General features: G+C 35.7%; 1 protein-coding gene across 2 annotated transcripts in view; it reads right to left on the bottom strand.

Moving 5' to 3' along the window:
- Positions 1-243: 243 nt before the first annotated feature.
- The window catches only part of LOC115217561 (glucosamine 6-phosphate N-acetyltransferase), a 42,692-nt gene continuing 16,250 nt past the window's right edge, over positions 244-26,685 (bottom strand). The window contains exons 2-6 of one of the 2 annotated variants that reach the window (XM_029787299.2): positions 25,526-25,661; positions 15,560-15,622; positions 13,797-13,927; positions 11,785-11,846; positions 244-1,915 (exon numbers count right to left, since the gene is read on the bottom strand). In XM_029787299.2, the coding sequence (XP_029643159.1) occupies positions 1,906-1,915; positions 11,785-11,846; positions 13,797-13,927; positions 15,560-15,622; positions 25,526-25,661 (402 nt within the window). In that variant the 3' untranslated portion in view covers positions 244-1,905. Of the gene's footprint in view, positions 1,916-8,339; positions 10,220-11,784; positions 11,847-13,796; positions 13,928-15,559; positions 15,623-25,525; positions 25,662-26,685 lie in introns of those variants that run through there. The other variant, XM_029787298.2, reaches the window with a different exon arrangement.

Below are 26,685 nucleotides of genomic sequence, written 5' to 3'. Positions count from 1 at the left end.
CTAAACAAGTAAAAAAAAAACCCCACCCCCTCCTCACCAAGAGTATGTAACAAAAAGAAATAATGTTGCATCCATTGTCCATGTATTTAAACTTTAACATCTATTCATAACAGACATAAGATTGATTATCTGTTCACAACTGCTAACCTTATTCATCAAGGTATTCACTGACAAAATTATATATTATATGTGTATGTGTGTTTGTTTTCATGAGTGTCTTTGTTGTATGTCTGTTTTTGTATATGTATATATATATATCTCTGTGTCTTTTGCATGTATATCATTTTCTTATTGACAGTTGTTTAGCAACAGAAGTAATTTTCTTTGTCATACTGATATAATGAGTAACAAAATACTTTTACTTTGAGGGTCTAGAGCCTAGAAATGTACAAAATTATTTTATGCAAAAAGAAGGCAATGAGCTAGCAAAATCACTAGCATGTCAAAAATTGTTTGTGGTATTTTTTCTGGCTCTTTATATTCTAAGCGAAAATTCCACACAGGTTAACTTTGCCTTTCATCAGATATCAATATTTGAGGTAAAGAGTAAATTAGTAAGAAGCATTCTATTGCTATAATGTACAGTTTTCTCAAAAATCCAGGAACACACTAACAGACTTTAAATTTTAGTATTATAAGGCAAGTTTATACAGGAAAGTCTGCACATTGGTCATAACAGTAAAGATGAAAAAAATTATCAGAAACAATGTTTTTATGATATAAAAAATACTGCATTTGTTCCTATAAGAACCTAAGTACAATACACAGCATTAAGAGTTATGAAATCCAAGAAAAATCTCATGCATAATAAGCACATTTTAAAAGCATAATGAAATATAGAAAAAGTGTTTGAGAGAGACTGGTGATTTTTTTTTTGTTTTGTGGAGAACAAATGAAAGGAGGTGGAATGAATGAATCACAATCGTTAGTGATGGTGCATTTGGATTCTCCAATAAACAATATTATTCAAATTCTTCATGGAATGCCCAGTTGACATGCAGACAATCTACAGATAACTGCATCAAATTGTTTCCAATATCCAGTCTTATGAATGTTTCCTTAAAAATCACTCAACTCTTTCACTCAAATGCCGCATGAATTGGGATCAAAGATAATTTCACTTGATTCTGTTGGTAACTTCATCAGAATAAATAATATGAATATCCAGTTGTGCTGAAAAACTGAATTTTTTAAACAACTCATCAAAACAGGTCACAAACTTGGGTAGCAGTCTAGTGCCTTTTGGTGCTAATTCACTCATGGTATCTGCTCTAAAAACAAAAGATGTTAAGCTGTGATTTATAATGCAGCTTAGCTTCATTGACGAGAGAAAATTCTTTGGCAATACTGCTACCAGGGAACATTGCTTGAAGCAATTCTGACATACCGCCTGAACTGTCCCAACTGTGGTGCCTGTAGACAACATGAAAGGCACACAGTATCTTACATTTAACAACTTGTTTGAATTCCCTCTTGATGACAGCTTGTACTATAGATGTGGTGGATTGACTTGGCTTGCTTGACTGAGCAGAATTATCAGTGCTTGATGATAAGTTACATTTATTTGGTTGATTTAACGGAACAGTTTTAATCAATGTTACATCTTGAAACTCCAGAATCGACAGAACTGGCAGCAGATGTTGAGTTTCCAGAGATGGAAACAGAATTCTTATGTATACCACTTGTTTCTGTTAAAATTCTATTATCTGGCAAGAGGCCCTTCAATGTGCAATTTTATTGCACTGGTAACTATCTTGTTCAAATTAAGCTTACCACTCTTAGAAATTCTGCAAATAATATCATCAGCAAAACCAGTAGAAACTGGCTGGATCCATCTAGTAATATCCAGATACAGGGAACTGTTTTCCCTATCTGTATTGTATTGAGTTTTTCCTGGAACTCTCATTATCTTATCCTGAGAAAAATGAGAGAAAGAAAGATGTTAGTACCGTTTAACAAAGTAAACAAGTAACACCCCAAAAAGTTTACATATGACATGTAAAAATTGAAAAAAATGTTAAAAAAAAAAATTGACAGGTGTGGCTGTGAAGGTGCAGGTGTGGGTTTGTGGTAAGGAATTTGTTTCTCAACCACATGGTTCTAGGTTCAGTCTTACTGCATGGCACCTTGAGTTTTTTTCCATTATACTCTCAGGCTGACCAAAGCCTTGTGAGTGGATTTGGTAGATAGAAACTGAAAGAAGCCCATCAAGTATATGCACACACATGCACATATATCTTATATTTCTTTTTCCTTGCCAACTAAACACACGCACAATATATATATGAGACTTGTTTATTATTGTTCTGATTTTATGTCCATTGTCTGGAAATCTTTTGCCACACATCCTGTGACTTCTTCAACGACTATCCATCCCCTATATTTCCTGCTCTGTTTAGTCCATTCTAAACGTGAGATGAGTAGCTGAAGCGGTTATGGGATGTGTGACAAAAGATTTTTGGACAATGGACATACAATAAGAACAACGATAGACAAGTGAAGAACGAATATATAGTGTGTGTATTTATTTGTGAAGAAAAAAAAAATGGCCATCCTGAAATATAACAATATCTGTTACAACACATGATTTCACATCAGGAATATTGCAAAACAAATATATAAACGTATATATACTTAAAAGTACAAAGTGAGATAGGGGTTATGAGTGTAATCCACTATGGGATATCAGTTATCCAATATACTGCTGGTGAAGCACCCAAATGCCAAATACATAAATGCTTATAATTGCAATGCAATTAATTCATTTATTGTATCAGATAGGTGAAGGTAAAATATTTTACCTCAAATTCATAATACAAACAAGAAAATGGAGGAACAAATTCATTTCAATCATCGATTTACAGATATTACCAATTCATATTATTTATTAACTACATAAATAGGAACATCTAAATCCAACAAAACAAAACAAAGGATGTTCCTATTTATGTAGTTAATAAATAATATGAATTGGTAATATCTGTAAGTTGATGATTGAAATGAATTTGTTCCTCCATTTTCTTATTTGTATTATAAACGTATATATACTTATATATATGTGTGTGTCTTCGTGTCTTTATATGTACCCCACCACCGTTGACCATGAGTGTTGGTGTGTTTACGTCCCTTTAACTTAGTGATTCAACAGAAACGATCCCAATGGAACAGGTATCTGAATATGTCATGGTATAGGATGCAGAATGTTGTCTTAGGACTGTGACTTCCTCTTTTCAATGATGAGTTTCCAGAGATGGAGACAGAATTATTATGTATGCCACTTATTTCTGTTAAAATTCTATTATTTGGCAAGAGACCCTTCATGTGCGATTTTATGAAGGATATCAACCAGTCACCAAAAAGTATACTGAACACTAAGTTATTTTCTGTTACTATATCAAGTCAGTGTTTCTCTAACCAATAAAATATTAGCTTCTTTAAAGCTCAACAGATGGTGTTACAAGATTTTATGCAACTGGCAGATGTGAAACATTGTTGTCACATTGAGTGAGAGTAAATGTGAATGTTCAGAGCCTGTGTGTACCAGTGTTAACTTAGTGATCATAAAAGTAAATATTGATACAATATTTACTCATAGTATCTTATTTATTTCAACTTTAGTCTCTGTGTTTTTGTCACTATATTGTTCATCTATTTCTACATTAGCTCTATAATTATTTCGGTTAAATAAAAATATCCTGTTGCAAACAAAAAAACAAAACAATATGATATAATTTTTCACAAATATAGAATTGTGTTGATTTATTCTTTCAGTGTAAAAAATAATTAGAATGTATTTGTAGAATAGTGCATGACAGAAGGTGGCCAGCTTTTGGCCGTGTAGCAGAAAAATTAGAACAATTTCCGATGATTAATGAACCCTCATATATTCTATCAATTCCAAGAAATGATCTTTTGAAAACATTAACACGTCAAATAGCAATAAAATCATGAATTTTACAATACCCCTCAAATAAACCACAAGTCCAGATCTGTTGCAATGACCCACAAGTCCAGATCTGTTGCAATGACCCACGAGTCCAGATCTGTTGCAATGACCCACGAGTCCAGATCTGCTGCAATGACCCATGGGTCCAGATCTGTTGCAATGACCCACGAGTCCAGATCTGCTGCAATGGCCCGCAAGTCCAGATCTGTTGCAATGACCAACAAGCCCAGATCTGCTGCAATGGCCCACAAGTCCAGATCTGTTGCAATGACCCACAAGTCCAGATCTGTTGCAATGGCCCACAAGTCTTTATATTTTCTATTTGTAGTGATTATGAGTGGTTATGTGTCTTATGTGTAGCTCAAGCATGATTCCTTTCCCATAATTGTTAAACTTGGAAGCAGTTTATGCAAAAGTATCTTATATGTGAACGTATATGGTACACTATTTGTTAGTAATAAATATATTTTTATGCAAAGTTTTTTCAATATGTATAAGTTTTAATGTACAGGTATGGCAGTGAGATGGCTTGAATGCAGAATATTTATGAAAGAAATGAAGTGAGAATGCTCTGCTGTAATGTCAGCGTGCATGAACATTAGAATAGAAATGAGCTGAAAGAAAAGCTGGGTTTAAGAGGAATCAGAAGTAGTGAGCAACAGAGAATACAGCACTGGTATTGTATGTGAAGTATATTGTGGATGACAGCTGTATAAGAAAGTGTCAGAGTGAATGGAACCTGTGGAAGACAAAAAATGAGGAAGACTTGGGGCAAGCTAGTGAAACCTGCTCTCAAGTTCTTACATTTCATGAAAAAGATGACAAAGGACAGTGCTGACTGATATTGAGGACTTGCAGGAGAAGACCCAACAACCCATGTATGCAGGGTGAAATGCTAAATTCGGGGTAGCATTGGAGGTTAGCATCTATGTGTGTGCATGTGTATCATTATTCTCTTTTAACGTCCATATTTCATGCTGGCATGGGTTGGACGGTTTCACCAGAGCTGATGACCCAGTGAGTTGCACCAGGTTCCAGTCTGATTTGGCTTGGATTCTACAGCTAGATGCCCTTCCTAAGCCAACCACTTTACAGTGCGTACTGGGTGCTTTTAACGTGGTACCGGCATTAGAGTTTTTACATGGTGGCAGCACGAGTGCTTTTTACGTGGTACTGGCACAAGGTCTTGCAGGCCAATCCTCTTCATCAGCGAGAAAAACATTAACAGTTCTGCTGTGGAGGACAGGTCTTCTTGAGTACAGTGCAGTGCCAGATATCTTGGACCTTTGTCATCTCCTCAGAAAGGTTCAGTGTCATGAGGTTGTCCTTCAGTACTTTGTTCCATGTCTTTCTGGGTCTCCCTATTCTACAAGTTCCATCCACTTTGAATGATCAGCACTTCTTTATCACTCACATACACACACACACATATATATATATATATATCATCATTGTTTAACGTCCACCTTCCATGCTGGCATGGGTTGGACAGTTACAACTAGTACCCTCCATAAAGGGGTTAGGGAATGATTAGAAATGGAAGCAGATTTGAGATGAGCCTCTAGTCTCATGTTGACAAGAACATGACGACTCTCCAAAGCTTGTGCCATGATAAAAAGTACTCAATACACCTTGTAAATCGTTGGTCATAGGAAGGGCACCGGTTTATGAGGGAAGGGCTCCCAATAAGTACTTGAGCCATGGCAATTCATCTAACTCATGCCAGTATGGAAAGCAGACATAAAAACAGTGAAGATGGTGATGGTGATGATGTTAACATTAACAGCATTGTACTTTCCAAATCTATGCTGAATCATTACCCACTGGAATTTAAGGTTGCAACAGTATTTCCATCTACTTTGTCTGGCTTCTACATCAAATCATGTCCAGCTTGGCTGGACCTGTTTGGTATAATACATTTAATGTTTGGAGTCAAGCAGGCACAGGAACTTTTTCTTCACAAATTTAATCTTTTTTTTTTAATATTTCTCTTCAAATGCAAAACTCACCCAGTATTCAATTCTCTCCTTAATAACTGCAACCCCATGAACATTGTAATGATGTGTGTATGTGTTGGCATGTAAAAGCACCCACTATACTCTTGGAGTGGTTGGCATTAGGAAGGGCATCCAACTGTAGAAACTCTGCCAGATCAGATTGGAGCCTGGTGCAGCCATCTGGTTTGCAAGTCCTCAGGCAAATCGTCCAACCCATGCCAGCATGGAAAGCGGACATTGAACGATGATGATATATATATATATATATATATATGGATGTGTGTATTTTCCCCTTGTTTACAATTAACATGGAAAAAATAAATAAACAGTTACCAGGGCAGCAAAAAATCACACAAGTAATAAGGACGTAACACCCTGTTTGTGAAGGTAGAAACTCTGGGTTGATGTGAAATATTTTATATAATATATATAAATAAATAAATGGAGTTAAATGCAAGTGTTATTCAAATTCTGTTACTTCTGACATGTTTCGAAGACAACACTGGTATTATTCCAAAAGGAATAAAATGGTGTAAAACAATATAATCTTCTCATCAGGGAAAGAAAGAAAGAAACCAAACTCATCAATAAGACATTTTAACAGAATGTGATGGATGTGTATAATTATGAATGGAACGCTATTAAGTTTTTTTAAAAAAAACTGTTAGAAGATATAATGTCAAAGGTAGCCTATAGAAAGAGGAGGGGTAAAGGAAAGAAATATGTAGAAAACTAATAAAGGAGAAATATAGAGCGATATGTGAATTAAAATAAAAGCTTAAAGGCTTGGAAATAGATATATCTAGTGGAAGTGAAATGTAAGAAGAAAATCAATGTTCAAATTATATAGAATGGTAGATATCACTTATATGAACTAAAAGTATACCTTTAGTTCATATAAGTGATATCTACCATTATATATAATTTGAATATTGATTTTCTTCTTACATTTCACTTCTACCAAATATATCTATTTCCAAGCCTTTAATTCACATATTACTCTATATTTCTCCTTATTAGTTTTTCTGCTTATTTCTTTCCTTTATCCCTTCTCTTTCTATAGGGCTACCTTTGACGTTATATCTTTTAACGTTTTTAAAAAAAACAACTTAATAGCGTTCCATTCATAATTATACACATCCATCACCTGTTAAAATGCCTTATTGATGAGTTTGGTTTCTTTCTTTCTTTCCCTGATGAGAAGATTACATTGTTTTACACCATTTTATTCCTTTTGGAATAATACCAATGTTGTCTTCGAAACATATGCCAGAAGTAAAAGAATTTGAATAACACCTGCGTTTAACTCCATTTATTTATTTATTTATTTATATATATATATATATATATATATATATACACATACACACATATATATATATATATATCATATCCCTCTACCAAATTCCTGCAGTTTCCTTCAGTTACTTTCATTATCACTAAATTAACTTCTAGCAGGAAGAAAAATGCAAGAAGATGCAGTACAAATGTTTACCAATAATGATGCTAAAGTTTTCAGAAGGCCAATATTTGTCTCATTATAACAGCAAGAATCTTTGTACAGATTCCTGAAGATGTTGAAATACTGTTGGGAATATCATAGTCTTTGATGATCTTCCTTAGTGATTCCGTGTGGATGTTCTTAAAGGCCTTTTAAGCTCCATCAAATAATCTGACAAAACTTGCTAGAACTCTATGTCCCATTCTATGATGTTTCTCAATGGGAAAAATTTGCTCAGTAATGTGTAAATGGACCTGATACTAAGCTCTTTTTCTGTAAACAGGAGGACTCTGATCCTTGACAGATTAAGTTTCTGTTATTTTTGGAGCCTGCAAACTCCCTGACAATGAGGTACAGTATTATAGTATCATTCCTACAACCTATGTTTTCTGCTTCTTGCAACTATCTTTCCTGTTATTCCTTTTTGTCAGTTTTGCCATGCCACTTTACCGAGCAGTCTAATTTCTAGTATTCTACAGCAATTTATTCTCTCTCCTCTGCTGGTATTTCCTCCTGTTTTACACAATCCCACAAAGACCAGTTAAGTTCCATGATCCTTCTCTTTCACCCTAGACCATCCTTTGTAATTGCCCTCTTTTCTACATGTTACCTTGAACAAAGACCACATAGAGCAGTGAGACTTTTAAGACAAGGCGCTTCACATATATCACAAATCAACATGGTCCTCTGTCATCAACTTCATCAGATATGACATCTTGAGATCATTTGTTACTACACTGTTCCAAGTCTTTCAGCACTCAACCCTATCTTTATGCAGCTGTCCTCCATACACAGCACCTGCCCATACAAGTGCAGTCCTGCTGTACACAACATCTGATTTTTCTTTTACTCTGTCACTCAGTTCATCATTCAAGTTCACTAACATGACACAGGGTTACATGGTGGTATAGATACATTTTTAATTCTTTCTTTCTCCATTATAATTGCATGCACCAAGCCTCCCACTGAATATAAATAATATCCCCAATGTGAAAATGAGCTATATTCCCAAGGACACAACTTCATTACTCCAACCAACCGACAAAGGCATATTATCAGAAAATAATTTTGAAACAACATTTTGAGAAAATATTGAAGAATTTTTAGCAAAGAGTTTAAATAAATCAATTAATATTGAAAAGCTATTCCGCAACCATTAAAAATTTTTTTTTATTATTATCAGATGTCTGCAATTGTGAAACAGAGAAAACATATGCATTTACTACATTACAAATTCCATATTTCAAAAAATCTTGCTGTGATGAAAAATTCTGTGGTGCAATATCTGTTTATCATTGATTTCACAGTTATAAATTGAGATGTGTTTTTAATGGAATATGAAAATAAGGGCTAAAACAAGGAATACACCTATTTTGATGTGAGAATATATTAACACTTTAGTATTCAGATCACTCTGTCAAATATAATGCTTATTTATTCATATTTTTTCGAATTAATTCTACTTTATTTCGTGGCTTTGAGATTTCAATGATGTCATCATCATCATCGTTTAATGTCCGTTTTCCGTGCTAGCACGGGTTGGATGGTTGGACGGGTTGGATGGTTGGACGGGTTGGATGTGATTGTTTATTTTTAGAATAACATTGTAAGGTAGGTTTGAGAGGCTGGATATAGCCAGTTTGAACACAAAACAGGTAGAATAGCGCCAAGTATGGCTGGTTTAAATGCTAAACGGTTAATTAAAAAAAAAAAAATATCCACATAATACAGTCTCTATGTATAAAAAGAATTGAAGAGAAATGTACAACATAAAAATTACAAGAGGTGTTTATAATGAGTTCAGTTCCTACACTGCAGTGTACAAAGAGATGCTACATTCTAAATGAGTAATGACAATATATAAGTTATTTACTCCTGCTGCTGAAGATAGTGCCCCTCTCCCTTCAATGAACTCTCATTACACCTTCCCCAATTACACAGTTATTAACATTATTTGTAATCTGCACACACTGTACTATATTATGGTAGTTTTATTATTTCCTGCACTATTTATATACATACTGTATAGAGTGTGTGTGTGGTTAACAATTAATATATACATGCATAAAAGTGGTCATATTCCTTGTTCTTACTTTTTTTTCTATGAAAATTCAGTTAAAACCCATCTCATGGATATTGACCCTTTTGTTACCATATTCCTTTTGAAATATACTTTGCTTCAATTAATTCGGAAAATTATGAAATATTTATTAAAATAACTTGGTCTATATTAAGCTGGTATTTGGAACATAAATTAACATGAAATCTTAATGAAAGATTTTCATTTAGATCACTTTAAGACATGAATTTTGGATTAAAAAATCTGGGGTGCTTTGGGGCAGATTGGTATTCGAAAGGTTAATAGTAAAATAGATTTCACAGAATTTCACGTGATAGCAAAATGTCGAGGAACACAGAATTCTGTAATGTGGGTGATGCCATTATTTTCTCTATATTTCTGTGGTTAAGTATATCTCAACTGGCAATTGGAGATGCAAGAGAAAATGGTTAGCTGAATGGTATTTCGATATAAATTGATTTCTTTAAACATCCTGCAAAAGCTTCATCAATATTTTCTTAAAATTTTGAGATTCAAATTTGATATGTTTAAAAAATTTAGTAAATTAGTCCCTGAACCGCAGTACTAAACAATTACAGCTCTCTTCTTGTTTAAGACCAAACTTATTGTAGAAAGGTATCAGTTCCATTTTACATTCTAAGGAGATCTTATAGCAACCCAGCTTTTGACTTCTTTCAATTAAGATATCAACCAACCTGTTGAGGAAAAAATAACAACAGATGTAAATTAGAAAGCAAGAATTATTTATCAATTAATTGGGCTTGTTTAATCTACATATATTTGAGAGAAATGAAATAGAACAAACTGAAATGTTGGCCAAACAGTTGCAGGGTTTCCAGAAACAGTAATTTATATTGGCAAAGAAACAAATGGTATTGTTTTCATTAATTTACTCTTTGGCTACAAGACTCAGCCACTGATCAGCTGAACATTTAGAAGCTGACACCTCCTAGGTCAAGGAAAATAGGGAAATTAGCTATTGGATTCTTGTTTTAGTTTATCTTATTATACTATAGAAACTTAATTAGGTTTGAGGTTCTGGTGGTTCTAGACAAAATAAACTCTTAAACTATTGTAGCAGATCTATAAGGAGCAGCTGATAAGAATGTGCTGAGAAAGAAAAACAAACATTTGGTGAAACTGGGCTCTTACTGTGTGGCTGATATAAGAATCTCAAAGACATTCTGTCACACCCAACAGAGATCTGACATTGTTCAAAGTAAACCTGTTGAAAATCCTTAATAATTAGTGTTATGTGTTTCTGGTCAATCAGTTTTGGTTTGGTTAGTGACAGTATTAAATGACCAGGTAATTTGATAAAAATACCAGTATTTTACCAACATTATTAATAAGGATCTATCAATGGAAGCATCTGCAACTGAAACAAGTGTATTAAAAACAGAAGTTCGCCAGACTCTAAAAATCAAGTCCTTCGGAAATCTATATTGCAAATAAATTCAGAAATATTATTATATTATTATTGTTGTCATTATTATTGTTGTTGTTGTTGTTATAATTATTATTATGCTAGTACATACTAATTTAGTTAGCAGGTATGTCTCCACAAATCTCAAGAATTTCCTTAGGGTTCTTATAGAATATAGGATGGTACTTTTCTGCAGGTTATCATTGCCGTTTTTCCCTCAACCTTTAAAGCACAAAACGACCACTAAAAGTTCTCCCTAAATGTCTAACTATTTGAACAACATTGATGTAACAAGAAACACAGAAATCATTTCCTATTTCTAAAAGATTGTATAGGTAGAAGAAATATCTAAAGAGTAAATATTTTCTAGTAATTTGAGAGTCATCATCATCATCATCATTTAACGTCCACTTTCTATGTTGGCATGGACTGGACGATTTTACTGAGGACTGGCGAACCAGATGGCTGCACCAGGTTCCAATCTGATCTGGCAGAGTTTCTACAGCTGGATGCCCTTCCTAACGCCAACCACTCCAAGAGTATAGTGGTTGCTTTCATGTGCCACCGGCACAAGAGCCAGTCAGGCAGTACTGGCAACGGCCATGCTCAAGTGGTGATTTTTACGTGCCACCTGCACAGGAGCCAGTCCAGCGGCATTGGCAATGACCTCACTCAAAAAATCCTAAATATCAAAATTTTGAATGCAAAAACACTTAAAAGTCTTTAAGGTTTCCTGGATTTATATGAAAACAATGTAATGATACGGACATGATGCAACTAAGCTATTAAACAGTTAAAGAAATAAATGAAAAAAAGTCCCTTTATCATACTTACAATTTTCCTAATTGTTGCCCCCGGTAGTCATTTTTAATAACTACATCTTCTATTCTTCCACGCTAAAAAAACAAACAAAATAATTACTTGATACAGAAGGGATTTATAGTAAAATTTCGTATTTTATGAAAATCAAAACTATACTCGAAATTAGCAGTTTAAACACTATTATAATAGAAGTTAGATAATGGTTGTGAATAGCTTAGCTAAAGATATGGGCCAAAAATTGATAACATTATGCATTATATATATATAAACATTTAAATAATGAGGGAGATAAATTGATTAATTTAATTAATATCAATTTAAAACCAGTAGCCTAGCATACAAAAATCTGAAAAAACAGAGAAAATTCTAATACATATGTATATTTTAAGGTTTTTAGCCCTTAATATATATATATATATATATATATAGAGAGAGAGAGAGAGAGAGAGATGGATACAGAGAAGAGAAAGTGAAAGATGTATGAACATGTATATGAAATGGATGTTCACTCACTCTCTCTCTCTCTTTCTCACATATGCACATGTACATACAAAAAAGATGTAAACATATGTATTGATGCATGTATGTATACATGACAACACCCACTTCACTCACTCTCTTTTTTTTCTCGCTCTCTCTCTCTCTCTCTCTCTTTCACACATACACATCCACTTCATATACACATACATACGTCTTTCACTTTCTCCTCTCTTTCACTTTGAAACATAGGTAAAGAAATAAAGATTTTTGACGGAAATTAATAAACTCTGGATGACAAGCGAAAGATTGACATTCACTTGAAAATAATTAAAAAAAACATTAAAATATAAATACTAACAGTACAAACAACTTACATTTTTGAAATCACATTCAGTTAAAAATATTACCAAATGATTAAACTGTTGTGTATGTCAACTTTATTTTTCATAGAGAGTGCAAAGACTATGTGTGTGTGTATATGTCACAGATAGCAGACGTGTTTGTGTTAATTGACAGCCATGACATTCATTATATGTGTGTGTGTGCTCTGTGTGTGTATGTGTTGACGTCACAAGAAGCCATGTTTTTTTTCCATCAAGAAAAAAATTTGTACCTCCTCTACCTCCACCCATCTCTAACCATCTGTCATTTTCACTCTCCTGTCACTTATGAACCCCCACCTCTCAAATAGTCCATCGTCACTTCTCTTTCTCTCTTGCAAATAACTTGGCAACTTCACTAGTGTTGGTACCACAATTAATGCACCCAATACACCCTGTAAAGTGGTTGGCATTAGGAAGGGCAACTAGCCATAAAAACCATTCCAAAGCTGATACTGGAGCTCAACATAGCTCAGGCTTGCTGTATCCTGTCAAGCTATCCAACCCATGCCAGCACTGAACATAGACATCAAATGACAGTGATGATTGGAGGAGGGCCTCTTCAGTCATGACTGACCATGGGATTGTACATAGAAAGTTCCCCTATGAGGCATAGTCCAGGAAAGGTTGTTTATAGAAGATCAGCAGTTGCCCGTGCTTACCAGCCTCCCCTCTCCATGCCGCTGATGTTATCCACTGGAAAGGCAAAGACTGATACAGCTTGGCACCAATGACATTGCAACTCATTTCTACAGCTGAGTGAACTGGAGCAACAAGAAATAAAGTGTCTTGCTCAAGAACACAACATACAACCTGGTTTGGGAGTCAAACTCACTACCTCATGATTGTGAGCCTGAGCCATGTACCTTTTTTATAAGTGACATTATTTGGAAGTATAATTAAAAGCCAACTAGCTTGAAACATCAGTGTCTGGGAATCTTGACAGATGGCGACACTGCAACTTTTTACCATGACAGAAATATTTTCTCTACGATAACTGCAGTGTATTTACCTTTCAACTGTTGAAATATGTCACAAACATTTTAACTAACCTAAAATTTGCTTATACCTAAAACTGCTTGGAGCTAATAATTCATTATAATTAAAAGTGAATTAAGTACGACATGACTGAAAATGAAAAGATAAGGAATTAACCATACTTACACTTGAGGTATTGTGAATAAATTTCTGTTCAATAACAAGCGTAGCACTGCCAATTATTAACCCCGTGCTCGTATCTTCTATCACAACTATATAATATGTGTTAGAACAAGACTTCATGGAATTAAATCGAGCTAGAAGTAATTAAAAGAAAAAAAAAAACAATATTAAAAAAATATTAAAAGAAAATTTTGTTCTTAGGATCATTTTCAGCATGTCATTATGGTATAGGGTACACATATATATATATATGTATGAAGGTGTATAGCCTAGTGGCAATGGTGTTGCACTCATGATTGCTAGATCATGGGTCTGATTCCTGGACTGGGTGGTGTGTTGTGTTCTTGAGCAAAACACTTCATTTTACGTTGTCCTGTGGGTGGAAGTGAGGCAGAATCATCGGCATGTCAGCAGAAATGTTTGTGGCTCTTTACATTCTGAGTTCAAAGCCTAGTACTTATTCTATCAGTCTATTTTGCCAAACTGTTAAGTTACGGGGACGTAAACACACCAGCATTGGTTGTCAAGTGATGTTGGGAGAGGGGGGGGACAAACATACAAACATATACACACACATACATATATATACATATATACGACGGGCTTCTTTCAGTTTTTGTCTACCAAATCCACTCACAAGGCTTTGGTCGGGCTGAGGCTATAGTAGAAGACGCTTGCCCAAGGTGCAACGCAGTGGGACTGAACCCAGAACCATGTGGTTGGTAACCAAGCCACTTAACACACAGCCACTCCTGCACCTATATATATATATATCATCATTGTTTAACGTCCGTCTTCCACTCTCAACAAGGATAGCTGGTCCCTCTGTTGGGTTCCTATAGGGGAGATTGCCTTTTCCCCATTCATTATCCACATTTAATAGTCTTTCATAATAGCACTTCCACGTGTATTTCTTTTCAGTCATTAAGTGCAAGCATACCATTATTCAGCTATACACACTTTTCACCCCGCAACATCTCAATTCTTCTTGGCACATTGACTAGTGATCCCAAATACCTCTTGGAATTTTTCGGTTTGAACAGCAGTTTTTAACATAATTTCTAGGTAACTAAAAAATTTTAAACTTCGTATACAGGTAGAATGTGTTTATAAAACATCTTTTTCTCTTGGCTTTATTGAGAAAATTCTATAGTTTGTAAGATATTTGTTGTTTTTTTCTTCTTCAATTTCTGCAATTTCAACCAATCACTGACACTATTGAGGTAAAAAACATGTGCCGTATGAATATGTCTCTCATTTAAGAAAGATTGGGTTTATTTACATTTGTGAAGAAAAAAAAGATATCCTTCCTCCTAACCCTAACTAACCCTAACCGTAGAGCAGATTGAAATTCCATGCTAGCATGGAAAGCGGACGTTAAACGATGATGATGATGATGATACTAGAGTCATAATTATGGGTGATAATTTCATAGAAAAAACTGCCGTTCAAACCGAAAAGATCCCACCTCTTATCTCTGATCCTTACACTGAAAGACATTGGTTGTTCTCTTTGTTTCTGCTTGTGCTCTTACTAGCTAAATCTGTTGCAAGGCTTCCCTTATAGCTACCTGATATGGTTCTTTGCTATCTCCATTTTCTCACTCTTTCCTTTTATGATCCTGTCTATCTCACTGTTCCACCATCATGACACCTTTGGTCTGGTAGAAGCTTTGCTCTTACCACAGGTAGTAATTATGTTAGAAAACAATAGTGAATTATTGAAGGATATCACACAGCAGATGTGATTGTAAACACTGATCTTACCTTGGAATTGTTCATACGAAATATCTCCAACTTTAGTTAACTCAGATAACAACTTCAAATAACCTGATAAAAAAGAGAAGAAAATATGTTAAGCTTTTACATTTTGTTAGCAAAATTCCTGATGTGAATGCATGAGCTGAAACAGATTTTTTGTATCTTCAGAAGTTTACTGGAAGGAAGAAGGACACTGTCAGACATGTGTACCCTTAACATAGTTCTCAGGGAGATATGTGATACACTGAAAGTGACAAGGCTGGGCCTTTGAATTACAGGTAAAATTCAGTTTTATCAGCTGAGCTGACTGGAGCAATGTGAAATAAAGTGTCTTGCTCAAGGACACAATGTTCCACCAGGAATTGAACTCATGATCTTACAATCGTGAGCCAAACACCCTAATTACAAATCTATGCGCCTTCACTATTTAACCAATCAACTACTTGATTATTTGATTAATTATTCAGTTAATCGATCAATCAGTTATGTTTATTAAAGTCCTTTCATTGCCATTTGCAAAGCTCTTCAATGAAATGCTCTCTCTACTCCAGCTCAAATAATTGATTAGTTACTTGGTTAAATAGTTAATGAATTGACCAATATTAAAGCTGTGAAGTAGAACCATTGTTTGTTTATTATTGGCACAATGACCCTTCCAAGATGCAACAAAAATATGTAAAACTTACTGATATTTAGAATAAGGAATGGCTGATTGTGATAAAAAAGGGAAAAATAAATAAAGTGAAATGAACAAATATTGAAAATTTGAAAAGAGAAGGAAGAATAATAAGGAAGATAGTGATTAGTATTTGATATTATTGGATGGTTCACAACTAACTCTGGTGAGGTGCAGGAGTCAGGAAGGCCCAAACAACAACCAACATCATTTTCAGTCTAGCAGCTGAGAAGTTTGCGCTGGAGAAGAAAGTAGTGAAACCTTTCCACATTATGAGTAAAAGAGCCAGTAAAATCCATCAGCTCAGGTTTGGGAGTTTAAGGGTTAAGTACAAGGGGGTTAATGTGCCTCTCTTCCACATCCACCCTTACCTGCAGAGACTTGAGGAGCTAAGGATTTGGGCTTGCATAAGTTTCAAACCAGTCAAGTTTGAAGCAGGGTTAGCAACAAGTTCATCTTGGTTGATATCATACAGATAGTACCAACAAGAAACCAGAGAAGAGTCTGTGAAAGGTGTTTGATGGTAGCCTGAATGGTACAGCATCCATAGCCAAAAACTGGAAGCCTACTAGGCATGTTTAACCCTTTCGTTACCAACCGGCTCTGGCTTTGTAGTACAAATGTCTTGTTTTCATAAGTTTTGCATCAAAATATACCACCAAACCTTAGTCACAATTTATATTCCTAACACTAGCTTAATGATAACTAAGTTATTTTACTAAATTCTTTTTTATATTTAAAATAATTGAAATAAACACAGTAACGAAAGGGTTAAGACTTGGATTTACAAACATGACATCCTCCCAGATTCATGTATTCTTTGGTCACCATTAGTATATGAGGTCCAGATAATGACAATCGGGGGCTTTAGGGAGGAGGTCAGCAGATTCTTACAGAAATGACAAGAACTGAGCAGAATAATAACACAAATTTCCCCACCGGTAACCCGAAAAAAGAATTTGTAGTATCCATGTTGGAAAAGTACTGCAATGTTAAGAGTTCTGCAATGTAGAAGTCTGTTGGGTTGATACTGAAGTCAGGATAAAATGGAAATGAAGAGCAGATGAAGAGAATCACATCTAAAGCATGGATTGCTGGTGGATGTAGTACCATGTGGAAAGGTTGACCTGGGTAGCAACACTACACCTCACTGTGACAAGTTGTAAGAAAAGAGTGGGTGATTACTGATCTGCAACGAGGTGTGAGTATTAATTGAGGAGTAAGCAAGCAAGAGGGTTAGGGTGAGACACCAGTGGTGACATGCAAAGTGTCATAGTCTGAGTTTTAATGAGTGGAACCCCACTAGACAGAATTATTGATTTAAGCAGACTACATCATTCTAGTGAGTCCATCCAACTTGTTCTGCTGGATAAAGGTAGAGTTATCAGATTTCACTCTGTGCATAATAAGGAGTACATCCTCAACTGTTGTCAAAAAACCCGGGGAGAAGGGATGCTACCACCAGTATCAAGACCAGATCCAGTACCCAATGAAGAAACCTATTGCTTTTGTCAAAGCTGATGTGAATATGATACCAATTGCCAAGATTTCCCCTCAACCTACTAAGTTTACTGGCAATGGCATAAGACTAAGAACTGAAAGTCTACCTGGGAATGTAGCTAGGTTGCCAGAAACTGCTGCCTCAACAACATAAAGGTCAAATATGACAACTCACCACTTGCTGAGAAAACCAAAGTGAGAAGATAAAAGAGAAAAAGAGATCAAAATATGCTGAGCTGGAGAAGTTATGTCAAAACAACAGGTGTCAAGTAAAATGTGAGGGATGCATATAGTTCACAGGTGAGTCTCTCCGCAGAGCCTACAACATGAAGAGTATTAACAGGGGACAATAGGTAGAAGAACATCAAGTTGACTATGGAGACAGAAAGGCTTGCTTCAAGGTGGCTGTGGATCAAGTGTGAGCCATGGATGGAGTAGAGTTAACTGGACTTAAGCTGAAACTTGATCAACCTTAGCTGGGTTACCTGAGTGTATCTGACTGTTAAAAGAACCAAAATCAATCAATCAATCAGCTCAATGACATGCCCTCCCTACTCCAGGTCTCCTTCAGGCCTGTCTCTTGGTTTAAAGCTTCTTTGTATGTATTTTTATAAGGATATGAATGAGAGAGAGTCTGTGTGAATGTGGAGTGAATAATGTGAGTGTGTGAGAAAGAATATGTGTCCACATGTCTGTATGTATGTATACATATGTTCATATACAGTGTGGATTCAGTGAAATATGTCAGTAGTTAAACTTTTAATTCTATATTTATTTATCTATTTATTTTATAGTTTATGATTTTTAAACAGACTAACTGTGTATAGGTGTGTATGTGTGTGTGTGTGTGTAGACATTTAAGTCCAGTCACTTTACTTATTTTGGGGATAGAGAGTGTCTTTCTCAATGTTCAAAAGAGAGCAGCAAAATAATTAAAAGGATTAAATTAATAATACTGTTTAACTAATCAAACAATATTTCTACAAGACATATACATCCTGCACATTTTCCAATTAGATATTATTAATTAACTTTCTGATGGTACAAAGATAAAGTTAAAGCAATGAACACTTTCACTACTACCAGATAGTATGGGTCAAATCACAATTTAATGGTTCTTCATGTCTCATTTTAATAACTCAACAAAACAAGAGACTACCATCATCACTCATAAATACAAAGCATTTTTTCATAAACACGCCGACGGGAAATAACATCATTAGGTGAGACAAGCTGACTGACAGGTGACGGTCATTTAGAAAAAGCGCGGGCTAAAACTACGTGCCTTCACTAGTCAGTTAAGGTGAGACAGTGTCACGTGACAACTTGCTGGGGCTGCCTGCTGGAGCCTATGCGGCACGTATTTAAAGGGAAAAATTTGACAAGACAGTCAGTCACCAGCTGACACTAGCTGACGATACATCGAAGAGGCCAAGGAACAGAAGAAAGAAGACATGCACCCAACACCAGAGCTGAAGACACCTCTGAAAGTGGGGGCCCCACCACGTCAAAATGGTAGAGGAGTAGGGGCCGAAACCGGACATGATTCCTCCTGATGATGTCTTGAGCTAACTGGATCCTATAAAGGAGCTGTTGTGGTAGCAGACCACGAAATACGGTTGTAATTCCTTGCATACACATGAAACACACAGATATCTCCTCCTCCTATTCTTCCTTTAATGTGTTTCCCAAGCTGGCATGGGCCAGAAAGTTTAACAAGAACAGGTAAACTAGAGAGCTGCATAAAGTTCTAGTCTGATATGGCTTGATTTCTACAGTTGGATGCCCTTTGTAATGCCAAGCACTTTACAGTGTGTGCTGGGTGCTTTTAAGGTGACACTGCATGAGTACTCTTATGCGGCACTAGCATTGAACTCGTGCAGGTCAATTCTCTTCACCAGGGGATGTGGCCTTAACACTTCTGCTGTGGAGGAGGTTCTCTTGAGTACAAGCAAGATGCCAGGTATCTTGGTCCTTTGTCATCTCGACTGAGAGGTTCAGTGTCCGGAGGTCGTCCTGCAGTACTTTGTCCCCTATCTTTCTGGGCCTCCCTCTTCCATATGTTCCATTCACTTTGAGAGACCGGCACTTATTTATGGAGTTGTTGGTAACCATCCACATCACATGACCAAACCAGTGCAGTCTTTTCTCGTGCACAATGCATTTCTCTTATGCTTAATTTCTCTCTGAATACGAGAGGGTACCCAAAAGAAACTGGAAATTTGCAATATTATTTTATCCATTTACTTTTACATGTTTACACTTTTATTGCCTTCGAAGTATTTTTCATTTGAAGCAATCCTGGAACTCTTGCAAAATGATGCCTTTTAATGCCTCTGTTGTTTTTTCATTCACCTTTTCCACATTAAGAACTTTTTTCATTAGGAGAATCAGGGAAAAGTCACAGGGATCAGGGTCACTTATCTGACGTGGGTAGGGTACTGTCTATTTTCTTGCTTACTAAGACCTTAGTCATTGCTAAGTTAACCTAAAGGTCCTTAGATTTCAGGTTTTGTTTTCACACCTGGAATTTCTTTTCTAGCTCTGATACAGAATCTGCTATAAGGGCAAGATCATCAATATATATAGGAGTTCTCAGGGGCTCCTGGTTTTGAATTCTTGTGTTATTGTCTGGAGGACAATGATGAACAGGAGGGGACTGAGGATGGAACCTTGATAAATGCCTACCTGTACACCAAATTCTTTATTGTACTTATGGTTAACTCTCACCTTACTGACAGAATCTTTGTACATAGCCTGTACAGCTTTCACAAGCTACTTTTTTTATCACTAGTCTTCTCAGAGCCCACCATATCACACAGCAGAGTATCTACCAAAGGTGTTCTCTAGATCAACAAATGCTAAGTATAATGGTTTATTCTTAGCTAAGTATTTCTTTTGCAGTTGCCTGATTATGAAAATAGCATCCATAGTACTTCTACCTGGAGCAAAGTCGAACTGCATTTCATATAGCTTAATTCTGCTCCTAATTAATTAGGCTACAACTCTCTCCGTAATTCTCATTACCTGGTCCAGGAGTTTTATACCTCTATAATTGCTTCTATCTAAGGCATCTCACTTACCCTAGTGGCAGCTAACAATAATGCTGCTACACTAGTACCGAGTATTACACCTTCCTGAATAACCTGATTAATTATGCAGGTGATTAGCCTATATTCTACTTTACTGGATATTTTGTATATTTATTAACACACAACAGTATATCAAATAAACTAACACACACACCAACCTATGTATACCAAACTATAGCTCTACAATTTATTTTCACTTCTGGGCATGTTAGACCACCTCTACCACCCCCACCAGATCTCAAAGCCAAAATATTACCAATATAGGAAATTTAACCTAACAAAGCAATCAGTTCTGATGAAATTCTTGAAGGAAAGCTGTGAGGAATTAACTAGCCCCTTGCATGATACTTTATTTGCAGCACATTTTCAGACCAACATAAAACCATCACAGAAATGATGTTCCTTTGCCTCGAATAGTCTTGTACTAATTATCATTAGCAAAGTAATGGAATCAACAGTCAATAACCAACTGCAAGCTTATCATCTGAAAAACCAATTCAATCCTTAAAAGCAATTTGATATCCAATTTGATATCCATAGCACAGCAGGTTTTCTCAGATGTGGAACTAAGATATGGGTGAAGATGTGTGACAAATCCAGGACATCAAAGGAGTCTCATACAAAAGATTCTGTGCTACAATGAACTTAAAAGGTAACAAAGTTATTTTGGTATGAGATTGATCGAAGTCACACTTTTGAGTCCATTCACTGATCTGTCAGCCATCAATGCACAGTCCCACAAGGTACAATACTTGACACACTCCTGTTATTATCAAAACTTGTGAATGTAAAACCCTACATCTGCACTGATAACACCACGATGCAATCACCTATAAATATATGGAACAAATTTCGAGAAGCAACAATCAGAGCAATTTTGGTAGATGGAATGTAAGTGTTCAATGGCCGGCTCATCATTCTCATCTTTGAAACATAATAAACTGGTTTGTTGGTTCCATCTTTGAGCTAAAAATTCAATGAAATTATTATTCATGTGCCATTTTCTTAATGATTTTTTATCTCTAACAAGGATTCAGGTTGCTGCAGCGCAAGGGACAACAAAGAAGGGAAAGAGGAAGCCTACAAATTCAAAAGATATTGGTTGAGAGAAAGCTTGAAAGACTAAATGCATGCATATTATAGTTTGTTTTACCTTTAAAATAAGACTAAAAGTGAATCCAAATCGAAACTGAAACAAGAGAGCAGACAAAATAAAAATCAATTTGAAAGCTGAAATGAAAAGAGAAATGGTTTCACAGGTTCTACTGCTTTATGTTATCATACCACTAATTAATAATCATGAAACAACATTCAAGGAAAACAATCTTAAAGAATGGTTGTATACTGTCAATCTAACACGAACGTGACAGTAGGGGGGTACACCACCGCTGTATAGCCCTAGGAAGCATCCTGAGGCGTCGATGCTTCCTAGGGCTATACAGCAGTGGTGTACCCCCCTACTGTCACGTTCGTGTTAGATTGACAGTATACAACCATTCTATCGCCCCACCACCGTACATGTCTCTACGAGAGATTTAGAAATTTAGTATTTCTAATCTTAAAGAAAACTTCCATTAATTCTTTTCCTTACATTTTAAAACAGTATTATGAGGTAAACACCCCTCCCCCAAAACAACCAATGATTTTTATTCTATTTTTTTAGTATTTGGGATTTTTAAACACAATACCTGAACCTGAACTAGAGAAGCTCCAGGTATGGAAGCAAGGTCTAGAATCAAAGGGCCTTAGAGTTAACCTAGCAAAAACCAAAGTCTTAGTAGGCAGACAAATCACAAATCCCTTCAGTTAGATGGCCCTGCTCAATCTGTAGAAAAAGTGTAGGTAGAGACTCCATAACATGCACCCAGTGTAAGCTATGAACACATAAAAGGTGCAGTAATATCAGAGAAAGGTTAACAGGGAAACTAGATTTTGTATGTGGAAGATTCATGGGTACAATAAATGCTGAAAATGAGCAGAAAATAGACTCCATCAACTGCCAGAGGGGCAAGCTAGAGGTAGTAAACAGCTTCCAAGTTAGTAGTGGAGGTGGATGCTCCGAGATCATGGCTGTGAGAATAAGATTAGGATGGGCAAAGTTCAGAGAGCTCCAACCCCAGCTGCAACAAAGAGCCTCTCTCTCAGAATGAAAGGCAGATTGTTTGATGCCTGTGTGCAAATAGCTATGCTGCATGACAGTGAAACATGAGGCTATGACAGCCAAGTACATGCATAGCCTTGAAAGAAATGAAGCCAGTATGCTTTGCTGGATGTGCAATGTCAGTGTGCATGTTCAACAGAATGTAAGCATCTCGCAAGAAAAGTTAAGCATAAGAAGCATTAGGTGTAGTGTGCAAGAGAGATGACTGCGCTGGTATAGTCATGTGATGTGTATGGATGAGGATAGCTGTGTCAAGAAGTGCCGATCTCTAACCGTTGAGGGAACCTGTGGTAAAGGTAGACCCAGAACAAGGTGAAGCATGATCTTCAAACTTTGAGCCTTACAGAAGCAATGACTGGTGACCAAGACCTTTGGCGATGTACTGTGCTTGAGAGGACCTGTCAAGCCAAGTGCACCTTTCGAGTGTTGGGCTTCATGGAGGCAAAGTGGCTGAGTTCCTTCTGAGTGAGTGTTGGGCCTTATGGAGACTTTTGGCATTATTTCATGCTTAAGAAGAAGACCCATTAAGCTGAGTAAAATTGCAGTTGTGGCAGATACTGGTGTCATGCAACTTGGTACCTGTGCCTTTGGCATTTAAAAGCACAGCATGCAAATGGCACATAAAAGCACTCATTACACTTTCAGAGTGATTGGTGTTAGGAAGAGCATCCAGCTGTAGAAAACCATGCCAAATCAGACTGGAGTTTGGTGCAGCCTTCCTGTGTGCCAGCTCGGTCAAACCGTCTAACCCATGCCAGCATGGACAACGGACATTCATCATTATCATCGTTTAACGTCCGTTCTCCATGATAGCATGGGTTGGACGGTTCGACCGGGGATCTGGGAAGCCAGAAGGCTGCACCAGGCTCCAGTCTGATCTGGCAGTGTTTCTACAGCTGGATGCCCTTCCTAATGCCAACCACTCCGTGAGTGTAGTGGGTGCTTTTTATGTGCCACCGGCACATAAAATGACAATAATTATGAAATGTTTCATGATAACTAAATGTTGGGGTTTAATGTGTTAATGTCTATAATTTTCATTATTTTATAGATTAAAAAGATTTGTGGAAGTATATCTGTAACCATCCATGCACTGTTGGATTAAAGGTGAAACAATGGTTTTATGAGATTGCGCTAGCTGATTGTTTTGTGTGTGTGTGTGAGAGAGAGAGAGAGACTTTGAATCTAAAATAGGAATTCATAAACGCTGAAAGGATGAAAGGCAACGTTGACCCCGGTAGTATTTAAACTCAGAATGTAAATTTGGAAGAAGTGCTGCTATGCACTTTTTCAGGTGTGGTAATGATTTGGCCAGCGTACTGTCTTAGAAATTTATAAATATTTTTATCTATAGATGAAATATTTATATATTCATTCCATAATGAACAAAAGGAAAGATACTATTTCAATGTCTACATCATAATGTATCCCAAAGAACTTTTCATTCTAGTGCAGCTGTTGCTTGTTAGACATTTGTAAGATTTTAATTTACGATTATAAGCCAAGTTACACCTTATCAACTGTTCTCTTCTTTCAGTGATCAACAACTGAATTGTCTCATTCTAGAATATCTTCCCTTCAGATATATTACAGCAGTGGGAAATGTTGGATCTTTTCGGTTTGAACGGCAGTTTTTAACATAATTTCTAGGTAACTAAAAAATTTTAAACTTCGAATACTGGTAGAATGTGTTTATAAAACATCTTTTTCTCTTGGCTTTATTGAGAAAATTCTATAGTTTGTAAGATATTTGTTGTTTTTATTCTTCAATTTCTGCAATTTCAACCAATCAGTGACATCTATTGAGGTAAAAAACATTCTGTGCCGTATGAATATGTCCCTCGTTTAAGAAACAGATTGGGTTTATTTACATTTGTGAAGAAAAAAATATACCCTTCCCCCCACCCCTAACCCTAACTCTAAAACAGATTGAAATGCAATAGATCGATACTAGGGTCATAATTATGGGTGACAATTTCATATGACACCACTAGAAAAAACTGCCGTTCAAACCGAAAAGATCCGAAATGTTTTGTATGAGAGAACAGAATAAAGCCTGTATTGGAATAAAAACTAATTTGAAAATTTGAACCCTCTCGCTTCAAATACATTAACTCTTTCAACAATGGCAACCACAATATATTCAGGAGAGAGCGGATTATACAATCAATCCAAACCATTCCCAGTTCAATGATAAATACTGAGGAGTTGACAAAAATATCTCTGATGTAAATATGCTCTAAATAAGAAAGTAAAATAAGAGCTTGGTTTATAGCAATGCATCATGTCAGTACTCTTGGATTTCATACAATAATAATTGTGTATGGAATGAAAATACCATTTCAAGTTGTAGGTATTGTCTTATGTGAAATTATGCTTTTAAGGGAAAAACAAGTTTGGTGCCTGTTTACCAGGAATCTAATTCCTCTGTCACTAAAGTATTAATTAAGAAATGAAACTCTTGAAATGACTTATCTGAAGTATTATCAATTTTATACAACAGGTGTCTATTTTGATGTGAAATAAAATTATCAAAAGCTTACCCTTTTCATAATCAGATAAACATAATGGCCTCACTTTTAAATGGCTTCCTAAATTTTCCAGTGTGATTTTCCCAACAAAGTTACAAGTGTTGATGTCATCCAGCAATTTGGGATCAAATAAATAATAAATGTTATTCTGTAAAAAAAAAAGAAAGGAAGAAAAATTAACAAAATAATGTCATCACCAAAACTGTTTACCAATCTCCAATTAATGAAGACTATTTCCTATATAATACCAAAAACAATATCTTATTATATTTTACAGCTACATCAAATAAGAAATATTTTGCTTCTAGCATTATTTTTCATTCTACAAAGAAAAATTAATTGTGGAAATTTTCATTATTATTATTTTTTTCATAGATTTTATTTAGATAATTTTTTGAGATTCTTCTCATATCATGTCATTTTTGCTTAGATTGTCCATTTCCTTTAGTAGAAAGATACAAGATACAAGAAAGATTGTATCCAAAATATGTCATTGCACTTCAATTTGTCAATCTTTTAAATAAAAAAGATATTATAAGCATTAACACTAAATGAAATGTGAACTATTACTGAAAGAGTAGCTTTCCAAGTACACAAATGCTGAAAAGGAAAATTACTTTCCATAAAACAAATAAACATTATGAGGAAGAATCTTTTAAACCAATATCAACATAACCAAACATTTAGCTTCAAATCAATTAGATGGAGCAGACCTATGTTCACAAACATTCCACCTCTGACCATCCCCATCATTTTGAATATGAGAGACAACATTATCCCATGTGACCTCACTATTCAAGACTTGAGGGAGATTTGGCAGCTATTTCTAACAGGCCAAGCGACCACATATAAAAGTCCATGTAACAATGATAATATCTAGTTTGTGTAGGCTATAAGTGTGAAGTGCATCCCTCACTCTCAATAATTTGAATATATTCTTAAACTATGTTTATAAAATTTGATGATGGAGGGAGGTGTTGTTAGGGTTGGGGTTTTTATTAAGATGTACACCAAGGAGAGGATTGAACTGGGTACAACAAGTTAATGTGGAATTCATACGGTGGAAGGAAGACTGAAAGCAACGAGAGATGATGTCATGTGAGTGAGTGAGAACAAAAGTTTTTCCCTGCATTTGGTTTTTCCCGGGGATGCAAGCAGTGACAGAGGCTAGT

This window comes from Octopus sinensis, linkage group LG11 (genome assembly GCF_006345805.1).
Source record: "Octopus sinensis linkage group LG11, ASM634580v1, whole genome shotgun sequence".
In the NCBI taxonomy this organism is placed as follows: domain Eukaryota; kingdom Metazoa; phylum Mollusca; class Cephalopoda; order Octopoda; family Octopodidae; genus Octopus; species Octopus sinensis.
This window is presented reverse-complemented; position numbering and strand designations above follow the sequence as displayed.